Below are 17,017 nucleotides of genomic sequence, written 5' to 3' on the forward strand. Positions count from 1 at the left end.
ATAATGTGTATATATACATACAGTATATATACAGTATATATACAGTATACATACATACAATTTAAATCTGCACACACACAAAGGGGCTGATGTACTCAATTCCATGTATTCAATTCCAGCCACTAGATGGAGCCATGGGGGCATAGGAATTTTCTAGTTATGGCAATGCCATGCGAATGGCATTTGCCAAGCTATATGCTGGGTGGAACATTTATACATCAGCCCCAGTTTTCCAGGAACTAAAGTGCTCAAAAAAATTAAAAAATGATACCAAAAAGTCTTTCAAATCTATCAAAGGGGCCGATTTATCTCTATTGATATTTTGTTTCACACAAAAAAAAACAAAAAACAGTAATTAAAATGTTTTGTGGTTACTGTCCAAATGACCTTTATAGAGGGCAAGCATATATAATTGCAGCATTTGGAAAATGTTTCAGCTTCTTTTACTTTATCTAGTTTGTTATTGTAACCTCTAACTAATGCTCAGTGACAGAACAATTTACGCATCAGAGCCCTGGGGGATGTAGTTCCTGTAAATATTCATATAGGCCATTCTACTGCTGAGGTCTAATGAAAATACCAAGAGGGGAGATACATTCAGCTCATGTTGTTTTGAAAAATCAAGACACTGCAGGAATTTGTTCAAGGGCTGCTGTGTAAGACGCAAAGTATAATAATTTACAATGGTATGCTGTGGTTACTAATGCCTTCACCTCAGATTCCCTTTTTTTTAAATCACAGCGAGAAATAGATACAGCTCAAGTACGGAAGAAATTGTATTCTAGCCCCTTAGTCATTATAATTATTGGTTTTGCTTAATACAATTTAAAAGCATTCAAACTCTGCACAGCATTCATGAATGTATTTGAATATATCTGAGATAATAAAAGTAAATATTTTCCTTAAACGGAGCCTGTCAGAAAAGAGATATGGGAGCTACTGCCGCGACTTTCATCATTTTCCTTGCTGCACCGTATAGTAAATCAATGACCCACAACTAGTGTGGAACTAGAAATGTTTGAACATCTGAAATGAATACCTGGTCAATAATTTACTGGGGTTGGTTTACTGAAGTAAAGAATGTTCACTTTACAAAGTGAATTTTCACATAGCTTAATTAATGAGTTAAACTTATGTTCACATCAATCATGTGCAAGCATAAAGCTGGGTTTTAAATGACCTTTGCTAATGATTTAGTATTTAATGCTAATTCATACAGCTTTGCTTTACTAAACTTACCTAGCTCAGTTAAAGTGTCTGATACCCCCCAACATTATTTTACATATACAGTACATATCTGTTCTTTAATTTTCTTTTTTTATCTGCTCTTTTTTTATTGCTTGAATTCTTCAGAAAAACCTGGTGATTCTGACAGTCCCCCCTTTGCCCTTTTTCATTCTGAAAACATACAGTTCAGAACGGGATCCATGCATGGCGTGATTAGTTTACATATCGTGTCCTTCTTCTTTGGAGATATAGGATGCCATACCAATGCCCGAAGTGCCAGTATGTCCTGTAGTCAGTTCCTCTGCCACACCCTCTGTCCAGCCCCGCTGTGGTAACTGACAGTGGCTGCCAGCAGGAGCCTCACTGTCAAAACCAAATCGCACTCAGATAGGGAAAGTACTTTTCTGCTGTGTGTGTAATGTCACTCTGCTCATCTGTAGAGTCCAACTGTGGTGGATGGAGGGCCACACCTACTGTGAAGTATCATATGAGCCCTGCCCCTCCTCTCCAATGATTGACAGCAGTATAAGGAGCTGCCCTAATTCCTTCTCTGGGCGTATTTGAAAACCATGTTCTACTTAAAACTTCAGCTGCCCCCCATGTGGAAAAGGGACCAAAAGGAAGGCTGTATGGTTACGTCACCGTTGAATACAATTTTTCTAAAAGATTACAAATGTGTTTTTTTGACAAATCTTAATGCAAATTTGTTAAGCACTGAATATTCCATTAATTCAGATGTGTTTTGGTGTTGTGTGTTTACATATACTGCAATATTCACTTTGTTAGGTAAAAACTCTTTACCTCGTTTAGTGAATCATTCCAAAAATAAAGAATGCATGAGCAAACATGACAAAAGTTAGACTCTCCAAACAACAGCTGGCAATGGTAGTACCCATATTTCATTTTGGACAGGTTCCCAACCCTGGGCTCCAGTTACTCCCCCAGTGCCCCCCACCCCCACTCTTTGGTGGGGGTGGGGGCACTTACATTTTCAGATGTCCATGTGATCTGCAGAATTTTCTTTAGATATTCTCAAGTGGTTCTTAATGATGCAGTGAGCGGTGATAATGTCAGTGCCACGCTCTGCATCATTATACTGCGAGGGTGGTAACACCACCTCAGAATGAGATCTAGCAATTTTTTGTTAACAGATTTAAATCCTGATAGCCAATTTTTTTTAAACTTTGCGACATATGAAGGCCTGACAAGCATGTATATATTATAAGTACCATTGTATAACAAAAATCCCAGTAGAGCCTTCCTCAAACAGAAACCCAGAAAATCAAAGGTTTATTCCTTCTGTAAGGCTAATGGGTAGAGCCATAAACATCATTGATTTATGCCTGTGATCAAACAGTGCATCCAGAACTACTGGTTGCTAACAAATGTACAGACTAATATTATAGAATCATGTATTCCAAACTGCATACAGCCCACCTCACCATAACCTGTCTACATTCTCATAATTTTTTAAATATATTAAATCTCAGACATGTTACTAATTGATTAAGCATCATAAGTAGGTATTTACTGTTTATATATGAGCTTATAAAAATAGAAAGTGGCAAACAGTGGCATAATTAAAAATTGGATTAGCCTGTACATTTTGCAAAATGTAAAATAGTATTACCTCATGGAAAACAAAGCTGATACTGTATGACAACTTTGCTACAATAATACTCCACAAATAAAATATTTGGTTACCTCCAACTGCATTACAGCGGGATGTAATTTCCCATAACACAAGTGCCATGGAATACACATCTGTCTGTTTAAATGATTCCATATTTTCCAAATTTATTCTGGATTCAAGGACTTCTGGAGCCATATATCTGGCAGTTCCAACCTGAAGATACAAACATAAAGGATGTAAACATACATTTATAAGAGCAATTACATAATTCTGTTAGGCTGGCTTTACACCGCGTTGCGCGTGTTAACAGAATTGTTACTAAAATGCATGGTACTGCAGCATGTATTCACTAATGCATGACAAAGCCATTAATACTGAAAAGCACCCCAACACATTAAGCTCACAGATCTGCACTGCAGCACACAGTAAAGAACCACCATGTGTTGTAGTATGCCACGTAGCCAAAAAAGAGTCATGACTGGTTTTAGGTGTGCTGAGATGATTTTAAAAAGAATAGGCTGTCTTAACGCAATGAAGGTTATTGTGTGGCTTAAAGCACATCAATGTGTGTGCAGTAACACACTGCAGTGCACCACAAAGCAGCCTTGCAGCCTGATTGTAACCTAGGTAACTGTTGGATAGTTCTGCTTTTATTTTTCCTTACCCCAAACTCCATTTTCCGGCAGCTGGCTAAATATGAGGACCACCATGCTGTGAGAGCTGTGGTCTCTCTACAGTTGTCCGGCACACCCCTGCTGCACTGTCACAACTACTGTGCTGCAAACAGCATTCCTCACATTTCCTGTTGTTGGTGTTGTAAAATGGACATAAATCTGATTCCTCCATTTTGAAGAAATATTGTAGTGCTAGCTTATCTACTCCAGTTGACCTCAAAACTCATTATGAAAGCAACATGGCATCAATACCTTTATGGTAAAGGAAATTAGACTTGCACAAGTATTATGGTTTTGACAGAGTAAGAAGAGTAAATACCTGAACCTCTACAAACATTTTTGGTGACTCCTTGGGATACCCTTGTTGACAGAAAGCTGCCTGAAAATTTCAGGAATTGTACTACTTATGCTTGTCCACTCAAGGAGTCTAGTCATACTACTATACACATATTTTTTGCTATTCAAGTAACAGCGGAACAAGAAGTGAAAGAAAATGTATTCTACAAAGACACAGAAAAGTAAAAAATGGTCAGAACGTCTGTCAGACATTTATTACACTTAGTTCTCATTATGGACATTTTATTCCCTTTACTTTCTTCCCAGATGACACCACATGTGTCAGTATGAAACAGTTGTAACTAGGGGTACCTGACCTTCAAAACAAGCTCATACTACTCTGTAGGTAATTTTTTTTAAAATCATCAAAGAGTATTTTAACCATATGGAACAAAGCCTGATATACACCATGCTTTTTATACAGTATGTTCAAATTTTAACCATATGGAACAAAGCCTGATATACACCATGCTTTTTATACAGTATGTTCAAATTTTAACCATATGGAACAAAGCCTGATATACACCATGCTTTTTATACAGTATGTTCAAATGCCATTTTCAGACCTACCTGTCCACTATTAGCAAGATCATCCACTGAAAGAGATGGATCCAACCACAGAGATAATCCAAAGTCGCATAAACAACAAGTGAGGTCATTTTTAACGAGTATATTTGAGCTTTTCAAATCTCGATGCACTATTGGAGTCTTTGGTCTTCCACATGGTGTCTGGTCACTATGTAAGTGGGCAACCCCGCGAGCCAAAGAGCCACCAAGCAGTAAGAGGTCTTCCCAACAAATGATGTGTCTTGATAAATATTCCTGTAAATTGCCTTTAGAGTGGAACGCTGTAATTAACCAGTATTGCTTTCCAACATCTGTTTTCCTCTCTTCAGCAGTCAAAAACTGTAAAACATTTTCATGTTTTAGATTAATATCTGAAAAAATTTCCTTCTCCATTTTCCAAGATGCATATTCTTCATATGGAAAAATTTTGACAGCTACTGTTTCAAACTGGTCTGAAGTGTTTTGTTTGAGTTTGGCTTTGTAAACTTCAGCAAATCGTCCTTTTCCAACCAAAGTGTCCAGTTCAATGGGAAGAAGTTCAGTGTTGTGATTCAGATTGTTGGCACATGTCGAACTTATATCTGAACGGTCATCATCTAGCATAATGGAACAGTCCATATGTCGATGTTTGCTGCATTTTTGGTTACTGTCCCAGTTCTTGTTCAGCTTATTTTTTCTATGAACTCGGTAACAATAAAAAATGATGATTACTGCACCTGCAATGGCAACTGGTGGAAGAAGACTTGCTAGTGCAACAATGGTTGTGTCCGGGCCTTTAAGTTCTAAAAAAAAATGTGATTTATATAAGAATGATTAAGAATGCAACAGCAATAGCTTTGAAGTGAAATTAAAGCCAAACGGTTTTTAATGCTGATTGTATCACTTGGATGCTGCTACTAGATGTTTAAACGTTTTACTTTCCTGTAGAATCAGCTGGTCACCTGAGCTCTGGCACTGATATCTTGTTTTAGGGCCCATTCGCACATCCAGATCATCTCCAGATCAGACAAGATTGTTTCCAGACCCAAAATGCATCCTAATGTATCCCTATGCTATTTCTGGCCTCTGATCCCACCAGCACAGTCTGTTCCAGACCAGACCAGAAAAATACTGCATGTCTCATTTTGTCTGGTCTGGAATGCACTGGAACTACAGGCATGTTCTGGACCGGAAAATGGTGTGAACCTGCCGTTAGGGTAGCTCCTTTTCCCTTGTAGGGTCCTGGGAGCCACAGCAGAGCAAGTCAATCCTCCCATTCTTTCCTCCTCTCTTTTCTAAGCTAGAGGATTGACAGCTACTGGAGACTGCTCTGTCCCTTATGATCTTGTACTGCACATGGGTAGCAGGGCCGAGAGAGTTGGAGCCAGCTGTTTGAAAACATGGCAAGTCTAAATGCTTGGGCAAAGATGTAAATAAATACTTTGCTGGGAAATGTAGATTTGTTTGACCTGGATTCATTGTTGAGAGGTCCATACTACTTTAGAAACTCTTCAATGGAGTCTTGGTTTGTTAAGTGCCAACATGAAAGGACCCTTCATGCAGTGGCTTGCAAGATAACTGTGTGCAATTGCTACCAAAAAGTATAAATAGCTAATGTAGCACAGTTTAACAATAAAATAAATACATGCAACCAAGCAACACATAAACTAGAATTATCACTCACTATAAATAATGATTTGATTAAGACCATTGTTCTGTCTATCTTTTCTTGAAATCTATGTGCTGCTCATTCTATCATTCATATTAGTATAGTGCTGACATATCATGCAATCATTCCGATTTCATTTTAGAACATGCAGCAAGTAGCGCTGGTCATTAGCTAATGTCTTGCAGTCTGAAGGTAATGTAAGCTTACTGCCAGGATAAATGTGAGGTAAGTGATATTTATACAGTGTATTATTTAGCTGTCTGCAGGAGCTGAGCATCAGCTTGCTGTGATTGTCTTCATTGCTGAGCACAGAAAGGAAACATCACATCTAACACAGAAAGACCATTTGCTTTCCTGCTGCTGCTAACAAGGAAAGCTGTCCAGACTTCTGTTTTCATTTATATAAAACACTAATACATGACTATATAAAAGAGCAATTGCTGAGTTCCAGCTTTTGTTAATGGAACCCTTATTAGGGCCTGCATAGTAGATATCTATACCAGGTTATACTTTTTGTTTTTTTACACACTTTTAATTTATTGGTTAAGCACTAAGCATGAGCATGTCCTCATATAGCTCCTATTAAAGGTTAACCTCACATTAAATTTAATTTAAAGTGAGACTAAACTCCGGATTTAAATCTTAAAAATGCTTTCAAGTACCTTAACTATTAACAAAAATGTATTTTATTTGTGTATCGCTCAGCTGTAGATCCTCAAATCATCTCTGAATTGGTGCAGACACTGTCCTTCCTTCTAGAGCTCGCTCCTGTGATGGACTACAATCCCACGTTTACTTTACTCATTTGTACTGAGATAAACTATGAAGGTTACAATGAAACTCTCAGTGCATTAAAAAGAAGAATTAAATGCATTGGAAGAAATGAAGAAATGAAACAATTCTTCAACATGACAACACCAGGGCTACACACAAATCTACCATATAACCCAGACCTGGCTTCTAGTCATTTCCACCAGGTCCTGCTAAAGGAACACTTGTAGACTTCACCTCTTCATCACAAATAAAGCACTGGGCTTTATCTGTGATGAAGAGGTAAAGTTAGCAGTGAGGAAATGGTTTCAAAAACAAAACACCATTTTGTTTTAAGGACGGTTTTCAAAAACTAGTGCAGAGTTAGAAGAAGTGTATTGAAATGTGTTGTGATTCTGTAGAACAATAAATATGCAGCTTTGAAAATAAATGATGTAGGTATATATAGAAATATCTTTTCCCATTCATTTTCTATTGAAGTGGAGGCAAAATGTATCAGCCTGTCCTCGTAGCTTTTGAAGAGGTTGAATGAAATAGGGAAATGTATAAAATACATATATAAATGTAGAAATGTATAAAATACGTATTTATACCTAAACAGATATACTGCAATGTAATTAAAATGTAAAGAATAACATTGAGTTTCTATGTCCTTCTTATTTTACCCAATGAAATGTTCATAAATGACTGTATGTAGGTTTACTATACAGATGATATACACATGATGAAACAAAAGCATCCATCTGCAGGCAGAATCTCCAGCTGAGTTCATTATAAATCAATCTTTTCTAGAAAAAAAAATCTGCTTTATTTTAAAAATAATTGATCTACAGTGAACTCATCTGCTCTGTAGCATAAGATGCATTAAAAATGTGCTGAGAACAGGTGACATGTCTATAATAAGAATTATAACATTTTCCGTTTCTACCAGTTACACATTTTTCCAAGCCAGGGTGGGGTCTTGAGCTGAGGAAGACCACTCACTCTTCACTCCCTCATGTTTCTATTATATGTAGGAAGACAAAAGAGGCTCCTTAGGAAGTGACATATGACTAGCAGTTATGTTAAGACAGGACCCACACATACATAACTCCCTTTTCCTACTTATTCAACTAACCATAAAGTTCACAATTACAACTATATTTTTAAATGTCTGTGAAGGATCTTATTTACATAGGTCATGGTATAGTTAGTAGTAGTTAGCCCCATTCCATTGTTCCAGTATAATGTGACTAACTACTCCTAGCTATAGATTTCACATTGTTAAAATCTACTAATTTTAAAGTGTATGTAAACCATAACAATTACCTCCTCTGATTTGCTCCCCTTTGGCAGCCTTGAACCCTGATGCTACCATGGGGTGTTAAATGTATGATAATAACAGCAATGTGCACAGAGCTATAGAAAAACAGTTAATGCAACCTCAAATACATTGGCGATATAAAAGGGTGATTGACATCACCCATATTGCTGAGTGATTATACATGAAAAAGTACATTGGGTTGTATCAAAAAGTAAGTCAGATGTACCTTGTATTGTAAACTTTTCGTTGCACTCATCTTCAGAGCAAGAGCACATAAACATTGTACCGCCAGCCATCTTTTTTTCTTTCATTGTACAAGATGGTTCGGTGTACTCATCAAGCATGTGACCATAAAGTTCATGTTTGGGGCTATGGCACAGTGTTTCCTCAGTTATATGAGTGTCATTATGTTTCCTTCAAAAAAAAAAAAAAGCAATTCACATTTATGCAGTTAAAAAATTGGCATTAAAAAAAGTTACTTTTTTGCAGTCTCAACATTTTTTTTTTATAAATCATTCAAAAACTAGACCGTCCGTTTTGAGTGACAACTGTTAGTTTTTTTATGCTGTTTGTCTCACTGGAGAGGCGATTTCTTCTCCCATCCTGTCTTAGTGAAATCCTGTAGGCAGATCTACACAGTAGAGACATAGGGGTCTATTCACGAAGCTGCCGAGGGCAGCCGAGTGAATGACCGATCTGAAGTGAAGTGAGCCGAACACTGTTCGGCTATTCACTTCAGGCTGGTACGGCTAATTTCAGCCGTACATCGGCTGAAATCAGCCGTACATCGGCACGGCCAGATCCTTCGGCAGCTTCGGGAATAGACCCCATAGACAACAATAAAAACATGATAGCGGTTCTAACTCTTCTCCACTTAGGCCTTGTTCACACCAAATGCAGACCAGATCTGCAGGAGTTTCTGCACACGCAGTGTAGTGGGTTGTGTCGCGTTTTTGATGCGTTCCGGGCCGTTTTTGGTAAACGTTCCAGAGCAGGTACAATAGGGCTTGCTGCAGTTTTTTTACATGCTCTGGAACTGAACGCTGCGGTGTGAACTAGAGCCCAAAATACCATTGGAATACATTGGACACAGTTTTGATGCGGTCTGTAACTGCTCTGCTCTTGGAACACGCTTGGTGTGAACAAGGCCTAAATATATCACTAAAAGAGTTGTATTATATGTTGGATAAGTGCAAAAATACTTGTTGATCATGTCAGCAATTTTGAGCTATACTGTTATTTCAAACAGTGTTATCAGGAAGTGTGTTAGTAGCAGAGGCTGGATGACAGAACACCTCCTCCTAGATTTTGGAGATGAGGAGAGGGGGAGGTGTCAATGCTGTTCCTCTATAGATACAGTATGGTGAAGGAACATTGTCAACCTAGGACAGGATGTCTGTTATTGGCAAAATCATTAGAAGAAAATAGAGGAAAAAAAATACCAAACTCTAATGCAGACATCACATCTAAGGACTTCCCTGTTTGGGTTTTTGCAGCAACATAAGCCAAACAAAAACTGCATGGTAATTCCTGTATTGTTAGATTCAATGGTATAGTTTCCATTCACATGTTTTTAGTGGTTTACAGTTTTCCTGGCAGCCTTTAAAACCTTATTTCGGCCAAAACACATCCTCCACTGATATTAACGGTACTGCTGGCAAAACACGTTTATGGGAATACAATAAAGCATTTTTTAGATAGTATGGTCCCTTTAAAACAACCTACACCTAATTAATGAAAGCCTTGCAACAGTTTTAGTTTCAGTTCCGACATGTGCAATGGATTCTGGTAGCTCTATTACCATCACTTTAAGAACCTGTCGCTATGGCTGCAACAGGTTAAAAAAAAAATAATGTTTAACTGATTATAAAAGAAGAGTTGATCTTAATTACCCCCTGTTTCCTAATATGCAAAATGTCAGTAATTAAGACCAAGCCTAAGCTGTTAACAAGGAGCCTAGGGTGCTGCTGGCTGACATCATTGCCAGATATGGCCAATGCCATATTTGGGTAATATCAACCAACATCCCTCATCCCTTTGTCAGCCCGACAGCTTGTCAAGGCATTATATTAGAAGTTGAAATTTTAATGCTAAAACTTTATAGAAGATGGAACAAGTAATCTTTATATTTAAACAAAAACTACTAGGAAACATATGTTATATCATAAATATACCACACTATCAATGCAGTTTAAATGATTTTTATAGTGCCAGTAAAACAAAAATCAAAATCTGGCCTTACCATATTGCCACACACACTTCATCATAGAATTCACAAAAGGCAGTTTTGTCACAGGTGCTCTTACAATTCCCATCACTTATTAAACATGTTGATGGTAGACTATCACAAAACCTGCACAAATGCTTAAATGCCACCTTTCCTCCAGGTTCACTGTGCCAGTCAGGTATCTTGCCTACAGAAGAATTTAATTAAAGTGAAACAGGATTCAAATATATTCTACAATATAAAAATATACAGTATGGCTAACAACAAATTATCTATTTTGTGTGCTAAAAACAGTGTCGGTGATTCAATATAACATTTGCAATGCTTTTCTGAAGGAATGGCTGTATTAGAAACTCCTCCGCCAAAAAAAGAGCAACAAACTCTTTACGATTAACTCCATAAAAAAACTAGAGGCCACCACCTTAAACTGGTGGAGAAAAAATGTCAGCACAAGGGGCGAATGAGTTTCTTTTCAGTTAGAGCAGTTAGGGTCTGGAACTCGCTGCCACATGCCGTGATTGCAGCTGAGAGTGTGGGATCATTCAAGAAGCTTTTGGACGATTTCCTTAGGGACCATAATATACAGGGCTGAAGGTACACTTAAGAACGAGATTACATAGGGACCTCTACATACGCACACATCAGCAGAACCATATACATGCACACAAAAGGTTGGACTTGATGGACTTGTGTCTTTATCCAACCTCAAATACTATGTAAAATTCATGAAAGCCCTGCAAGTTTTTTTGCAAAACATGCAACAAATTCACGTAATTCTTATGTGTGTCACTTTACATTTAATGCTTAAGCAAATTAAAGCAATTGGTGGACTGAAGTGCGTAGATTACTAACAGGGTTATTCACAAAAGGGTGAAGAGTTTGCAGAAGGCAGGAGAAGTGAACAATCTAGGACAACATTGCTGAACTAGAAAGTGAGCCGAACTGGAGAATTTTTTCCAAATCAGCTATGTTGTCCTAGATTGTTCACTTCTCCTGCCTTCTCCAAACTATTCACCCTTTTGTGAATAACTCTGTAAGTCTGACCATTACCATACACTGCTCACAAGGTTGCACCACAAAAGCACATGTCACCATAGGGAACAGCCATCTATTCTAGCATGTAGGGATTCAAGTTGAATTTTCAGTTAAACTGGTATACATTTCCATTCTTATGAAGTCTTTTTGTCAGACTAGTATTAATAGTATGCCCATCTACCTGACTCCTTTGTCACCAGGTACTGTACATCCTTAGAATACTGCATCTCTCTGGTAATCAATTCACTACTCTTCTAAAAATATTTTTTTACATTTTTGATAGAGTAGGGATATGCTAAAACAACATTGTCTGCTCTATGTGTGCTGGGGAGATTTCGCTTTCATTCCTGTTCCAGAGACATAACAGGTACAAGTAAGAGGAAATCTCTAAAAAGTGAGGCTAGCTATCACCCAAAGGCCCCATTCACGCTAAGCGACACTTATCTAGAGCGGATTTGCATGGCCGGGATAGCGCGTCTGTTCAGGGAGACGTTCCAGCGACGATCGCGAAACCTTCACCGTCGGGCTGCATGCAAAAATAGCAAAATGCGACAAGCGATGAGCGACATGGAGCTGTTCAATAGAACAGCTCCATTGGAAATCATTGGACGCTGTTCTATTGAATATCGCACGGAAAATTTGCTGCGTTATCGCGATTAAACGCTCAGTGTGAATGGGCACTTAGACAACTGTCACAGGTGTAACCATTGGAAGACTTACCCTTACTTCTTGTTATGGTATCAAAAGTAAAGTTTGGATTCTCTTCCACTTCATGCTCTAGTGACCATGGTCACAAGGACAAAGACGGGTAAATCTCCCCAGCGGGGACACAGCTGACAGGGGTTCTACTCTCCCCTACTCTATCCATCTACACAAAAATGTTTTGTCTATAGCTTATATATGTAAACTAAATGGTGGTAACAACATAAAGCATTACCTTTAGAATTATTGCTTTCATCTATGACTTTGTGACTCATAGGTTCTGTATGATGTTTTTTTGCTGTTGCTGTAAAAATAGAAAAAAAACATGTTGCAAGAAAATAAGATTTATTCAGGAATTAATTGCTATCAACTCCAACTACTTATGTCAGCAAGTAAAATAGTGATCATCCCTGATTCTACTTCCAACCCCAACATGTACTTTCTTATTATGTGTACTTTAAAGCTGAACTCCAGAATAGGCAAATATTTTCTAAGTGCAAGAGCCATGTCTATTTCTAATTGAATCCTGGTGTGCTTTGGATTACTTCCAGATCTTTGCATTAAAAGCACTCACCTCATAGCACTCACCTCATAGTTCTCCTTTAATCAGATTAAAAACATTGTGCAAGAGATTTCTGTAATAAAGACCAGTCACTGCTGCTCTCTCAATTTGTGCAGGGTAGCTGGTCTTGTATCCACCCCCTTCTGTAGTTTTCTGCAGGCAGCCTGTAGTAGGTGGAACCTGCTGGGCTCCTCCCACAGCTCTGCTCTGTGGCTTTAAAAAGGCATTTGGTGGACTTAAAGTGGATTTATATAATTTGTGATTAATGAAGAGTATATTTAAGCAAACGTTTGTATTCTGGCGTTCAGCTTCATTTGGATGCATGGTAATTAGCCTTACAAGTGAATAGTTATAAGGATAGTTTTACAGTGCCCAATTCTACTTATACAAAATGAGTCATATACTTTTGCAAATGGGGTACAAAGATAGATAGATACAGGGCTGGCCTTAGGCCTTTAGGCGCCCTGTGCGAGAAAGCTTTACAGCGCCCCTCAACAGTTGTGTCTTCGCTTTGAACAACAACAATTACAATTTGAAAGGGGCTCACAGACACAAATTATACGTACCGTCTTCAAAAATAAACTTAGAATTACACTCATCAGTGTTACAAGTGCACATGAACATCGTCTCTCCCAAGTGGTTCTTTTTTTTCATGTGACATTTTGAGGAGTTATAGTCATCCAGCTTGTGTCCATACAGTTCCAGTTTGGGGTCATGACACAGTGTTTCCTCAGTGACAGAAGAACCATTGCTTCTCCTACAAATAAAACATAATATAATTGTAGAACCAAGAGACTGGTAACATGGCACACTTAATTTACTTGGAGGTAAATGCATCAGCAGCGGATCTAAAGAAGCTGATGCTCTGATAACTAAGGAGACAAGGCTTTTCTGTTTTTTTTTTTTTTTAAGGGAAAGGAGGTCTTAAGAGCAGATAGGTCTCGGGGGGGAGACAAGGCTTTTAATACTCAGCCTAGACTCATGCTGGCGATACACTGATAACATTTCTTCCAATTCCTGCTGAATCGTTCAAAATTCAAGCTGTGGGTGGCCCTGTCAACTTTTGTCGAAGAACCTGGGTAAAAAATTGTTGGCTTAACAGAGAATGCAGCCAACAAGCTGCTGCTAGCTGTCAGAATACAATAGATTTCTCCATCCATGTGGAGTTGAATGAGATAAATCTAGTGTGTGGCACTGATATACCTCAAACAGTGCAGAATTTGCAAACTCCTTAACCCCTTCATGATGGGAGACATACACTGTACGTCCCATTACAAAGTCCCCAAATGACTACTCACGTACATTGTACGTGATCAGCTATTTGGAGCTCTGTCAGGCTGGTAACCGCTGAAAATCAGCGGTTAACGTTCAATAATGGATTCCTCAGTAGTGAAATTAATTCACATTGACTGCTTGATAGAACTAAATAAATAAATACAAAAGCGTAAAAAAATGTTTAAAAAAAATAGTGAAAAGTATTTTAAAAAATAAGTGTAAAAAAATTAAAAAAATAAATGTTACAAATAAAAATTATATATTTAAATGTATTTTTTATACTATCAGTAATATAAAAATGACCCCATTACAATGAAAATCTGCAGCTGAGCTGCAGATTTGTTTTTCACCCTAAGCGGTTATTTTTTTTAAAAATGTAACCCCCTTATGACAGTGATGTTTAATGTATGTCGCAGTCACTAAGTGTGACACTTATTGACAGTAACATTGTATGCCAGGTGACCACTTTTAGGCCTCATTCACACGAGAAAAGGCTGGCACGTACAGCTCTGTGCTGCGTACACGGCCATATCGGGCAGCTCGCCGGGAAGGACAGGTGCTGCGTGTGGTTAGTACGTCCCAGGCGAGGACTTTCTGTTCATGTTGCCTGGATGAATAAAGTTATCAGCGTTTCAATTGTGTTCAGAGCACGACTGGTCTTTTCCTTTGGATATGTGCAGTCTTTGGGACACAGAACAAGCCCTTGTTGGTATTAAGTACCTCACCTTCCATAAGGGTGTTTCAAATCTTGGGAGCAACATATTTTAAACTTTTGTCCTTAACATTACAGTCCTCCCACTGGAGAGTGGAGAAGAGGACCCAATACAAGGAACACAGCCTGTATCACCAAAGGGGAGTCTATAGAAGGACGTTGAGCAGAGAAGACCTGGATCATAAGGCTAGGTTCACACCTGCACTACACAGCACAACACCCGGGGCGCGCGTCCCGGGTGTGGTGCGGTCCTGCACAATGCAGGCAGTGATTGCCGCATGGCCCCATTGGTTTCAATGGGGTGACATCCGTGCTGCAATCACAGAAAGAACCTTCTTTTTGCGATACACGACGCGCAGCTTTTTGCGAAAACTGCACGACCCGCCTTGCGCGACTAGGGTGCCATTAAAAAATAATGCCACCCACAGCGCAATCGGTTCACACTTTGGCGACTCCTGACCGAGCGGCAATCCGCGTGGAATCGTGCACGATTGCCGCGTGTATTGATTTCGTCTAGGTGTGAAACTAGCCTCAAGGTTCTTTAGACTTTGTTGTATGTAAGTGGCATGGCAACTGATGTTAGATGTAGTGCAGAAGCATATAGTGCATGCTTACCAAAGGATAAACTTTTTTGAATATACTTCCAGGTATGAAGGGACAAGTGACTCATTCCCCCTCCTCTCAGTTGACAGCCCAGGTACTTGGTGATTGAATAAGCACCATCATATGGGGGTGGGGGAAGCATTGTCACCCTGTGCAAGCTCCAACTAAAGCATTGGTGAGTTTATACAGAGCTTACTTCCCCACTCCTGATGCTTGAATGAAGCAGAAGGGGAGCAGAAGGTAGATACAGTATGTGCATATTGCTGGCGGACCAGCCATTTAAGAAAACCTGTTGCTTTGGGTTAAATATTACGTTTTTGTCAACATATTCAAACAATATAAATAAGCTGATTAGGAACTCTATTAAGAGCTAGATTACATAAAACCAAAGATATAGTCTATCAATCATTAAAAAAATAAGAAATAAAACTTGCATTGCTTACCATATGGCTACACATACTTCATCCGCATGTTCACAAAATGAAAATTTATCACAGGAACTGTTACAGTGACCTTTGTTTTGTGTACATGTTGTTGGAAGCACATCACAAAATGCACATGTTACTTTGAGCTCCTGGAATACGAAACCTGGTGGACCTAAAAAAAAATCAATACCATTTATTACGTAAGTCACATATACAAAATACAAAACCACTAATTATCTAAGAATGAGCTCTACAATTTCAGTTTTAAGTTTAAAAAAAACATTGCTTCAGTCTAGGAATTGGGGAAAGGCCACATAGTCTGTGGCAGGTATAATAGATGTTGCAGTGGTGGGGAAGTTGAACTATAATGTACAGCCAACTAGAAAATCAAATGTTACTGATATACTTATATGCTACATAAAGACACACACACAATATTAGGGATACACCGAAATTTCTGCCGCCGAAACACATTGGCCGAAAATAGCACTTCGGGCAAAATGACGAAAGTGCCATCTTTCGGCCGCAATTGCAGTGCATCCCTGCTTTCTCTCCTCCCCGCTGTGCGCTGCTCTGTGTCCCCTCTGACACAACGCAGCGTCCAGCAGTGAGGAGAGAAACTGTCAGAGAAGGCCGAGTGGGGAGGAGAGCAATGTGAGCTGCAATGTCACAGGAGACTGAGCTCTCCTCCTGCACTGCCCCGCTCAGCCTCCTGTGACAAATCAGGATGGGCGGAGACAGCTGTCAGCTGTCACAGGAGGTCAAGGCGGCATTGAGGGGGAGAAGTCAGCTGTCGAACTAGAACAACCTCTCCTCCCCATCCCACCGGCTCAGCCTCCTGCGAGAGCCGATCCTGGATGGCGGACAACTACAAACATTCAGCGGTCAGTGATCGCTAAATATTTGTAAATAACTGGACATAGTAAGAGTTCCTATGTACCAGTTATGATTGAATGATGTAGATCACTTCCTTTTCATTCATGAATGTGTACATAGTAACTCGTACTATGTACACAACTTATGAATGAACAGGGGCACTCAGTATAGAGGATTCCTGTTCATTTATAACAGGGGATGCAGAAAAAGAGATTGAGGACTGTGTACGCAATCTTTTTTCTATGTTAAAATTAAAATATCAGGGGTCATATTTCACCAAAGCCCCCAGCAATAAAGTTAAAAAATACAAATTATTTAATAAAAACAAATAAATAAAAATAAATAAATAAAATATTTAAAAAATTTCAAAGTTTCAAAAATATATATTAAATTTGTTTTTAAAAAGGCTACAAAAAAAAAACTTTCGGTTTCGGCCTGACA

General features: G+C 38.8%; 1 protein-coding gene across 1 annotated transcript in view; it reads right to left on the reverse strand.

Moving 5' to 3' along the window:
- LOC108792234 (TGF-beta receptor type-2-like) overlaps positions 1–17,017 on the reverse strand; it is a 48,433-nt gene that overhangs the window by 3,600 nt on the left and 27,816 nt on the right. Inside the window, exons 4-10 of the mRNA XM_018562970.1 lie at positions 15,719–15,872; positions 13,252–13,442; positions 12,359–12,427; positions 10,402–10,573; positions 8,353–8,573; positions 4,441–5,210; positions 2,932–3,073 (exon numbers count right to left, since the gene is read on the reverse strand). Of these exons, the coding sequence (XP_018418472.1) occupies positions 2,932–3,073; positions 4,441–5,210; positions 8,353–8,573; positions 10,402–10,573; positions 12,359–12,427; positions 13,252–13,442; positions 15,719–15,872 (1,719 nt within the window). The remainder of the gene's footprint in view (positions 1–2,931; positions 3,074–4,440; positions 5,211–8,352; positions 8,574–10,401; positions 10,574–12,358; positions 12,428–13,251; positions 13,443–15,718; positions 15,873–17,017) is intronic.

The sequence above is a fragment of the Nanorana parkeri genome, unplaced genomic scaffold (assembly GCF_000935625.1).
Source record: "Nanorana parkeri isolate BGI_ZX_2015 unplaced genomic scaffold, ASM93562v1 scaffold618, whole genome shotgun sequence".
Lineage (NCBI taxonomy): Eukaryota > Metazoa > Chordata > Amphibia > Anura > Dicroglossidae > Nanorana > Nanorana parkeri.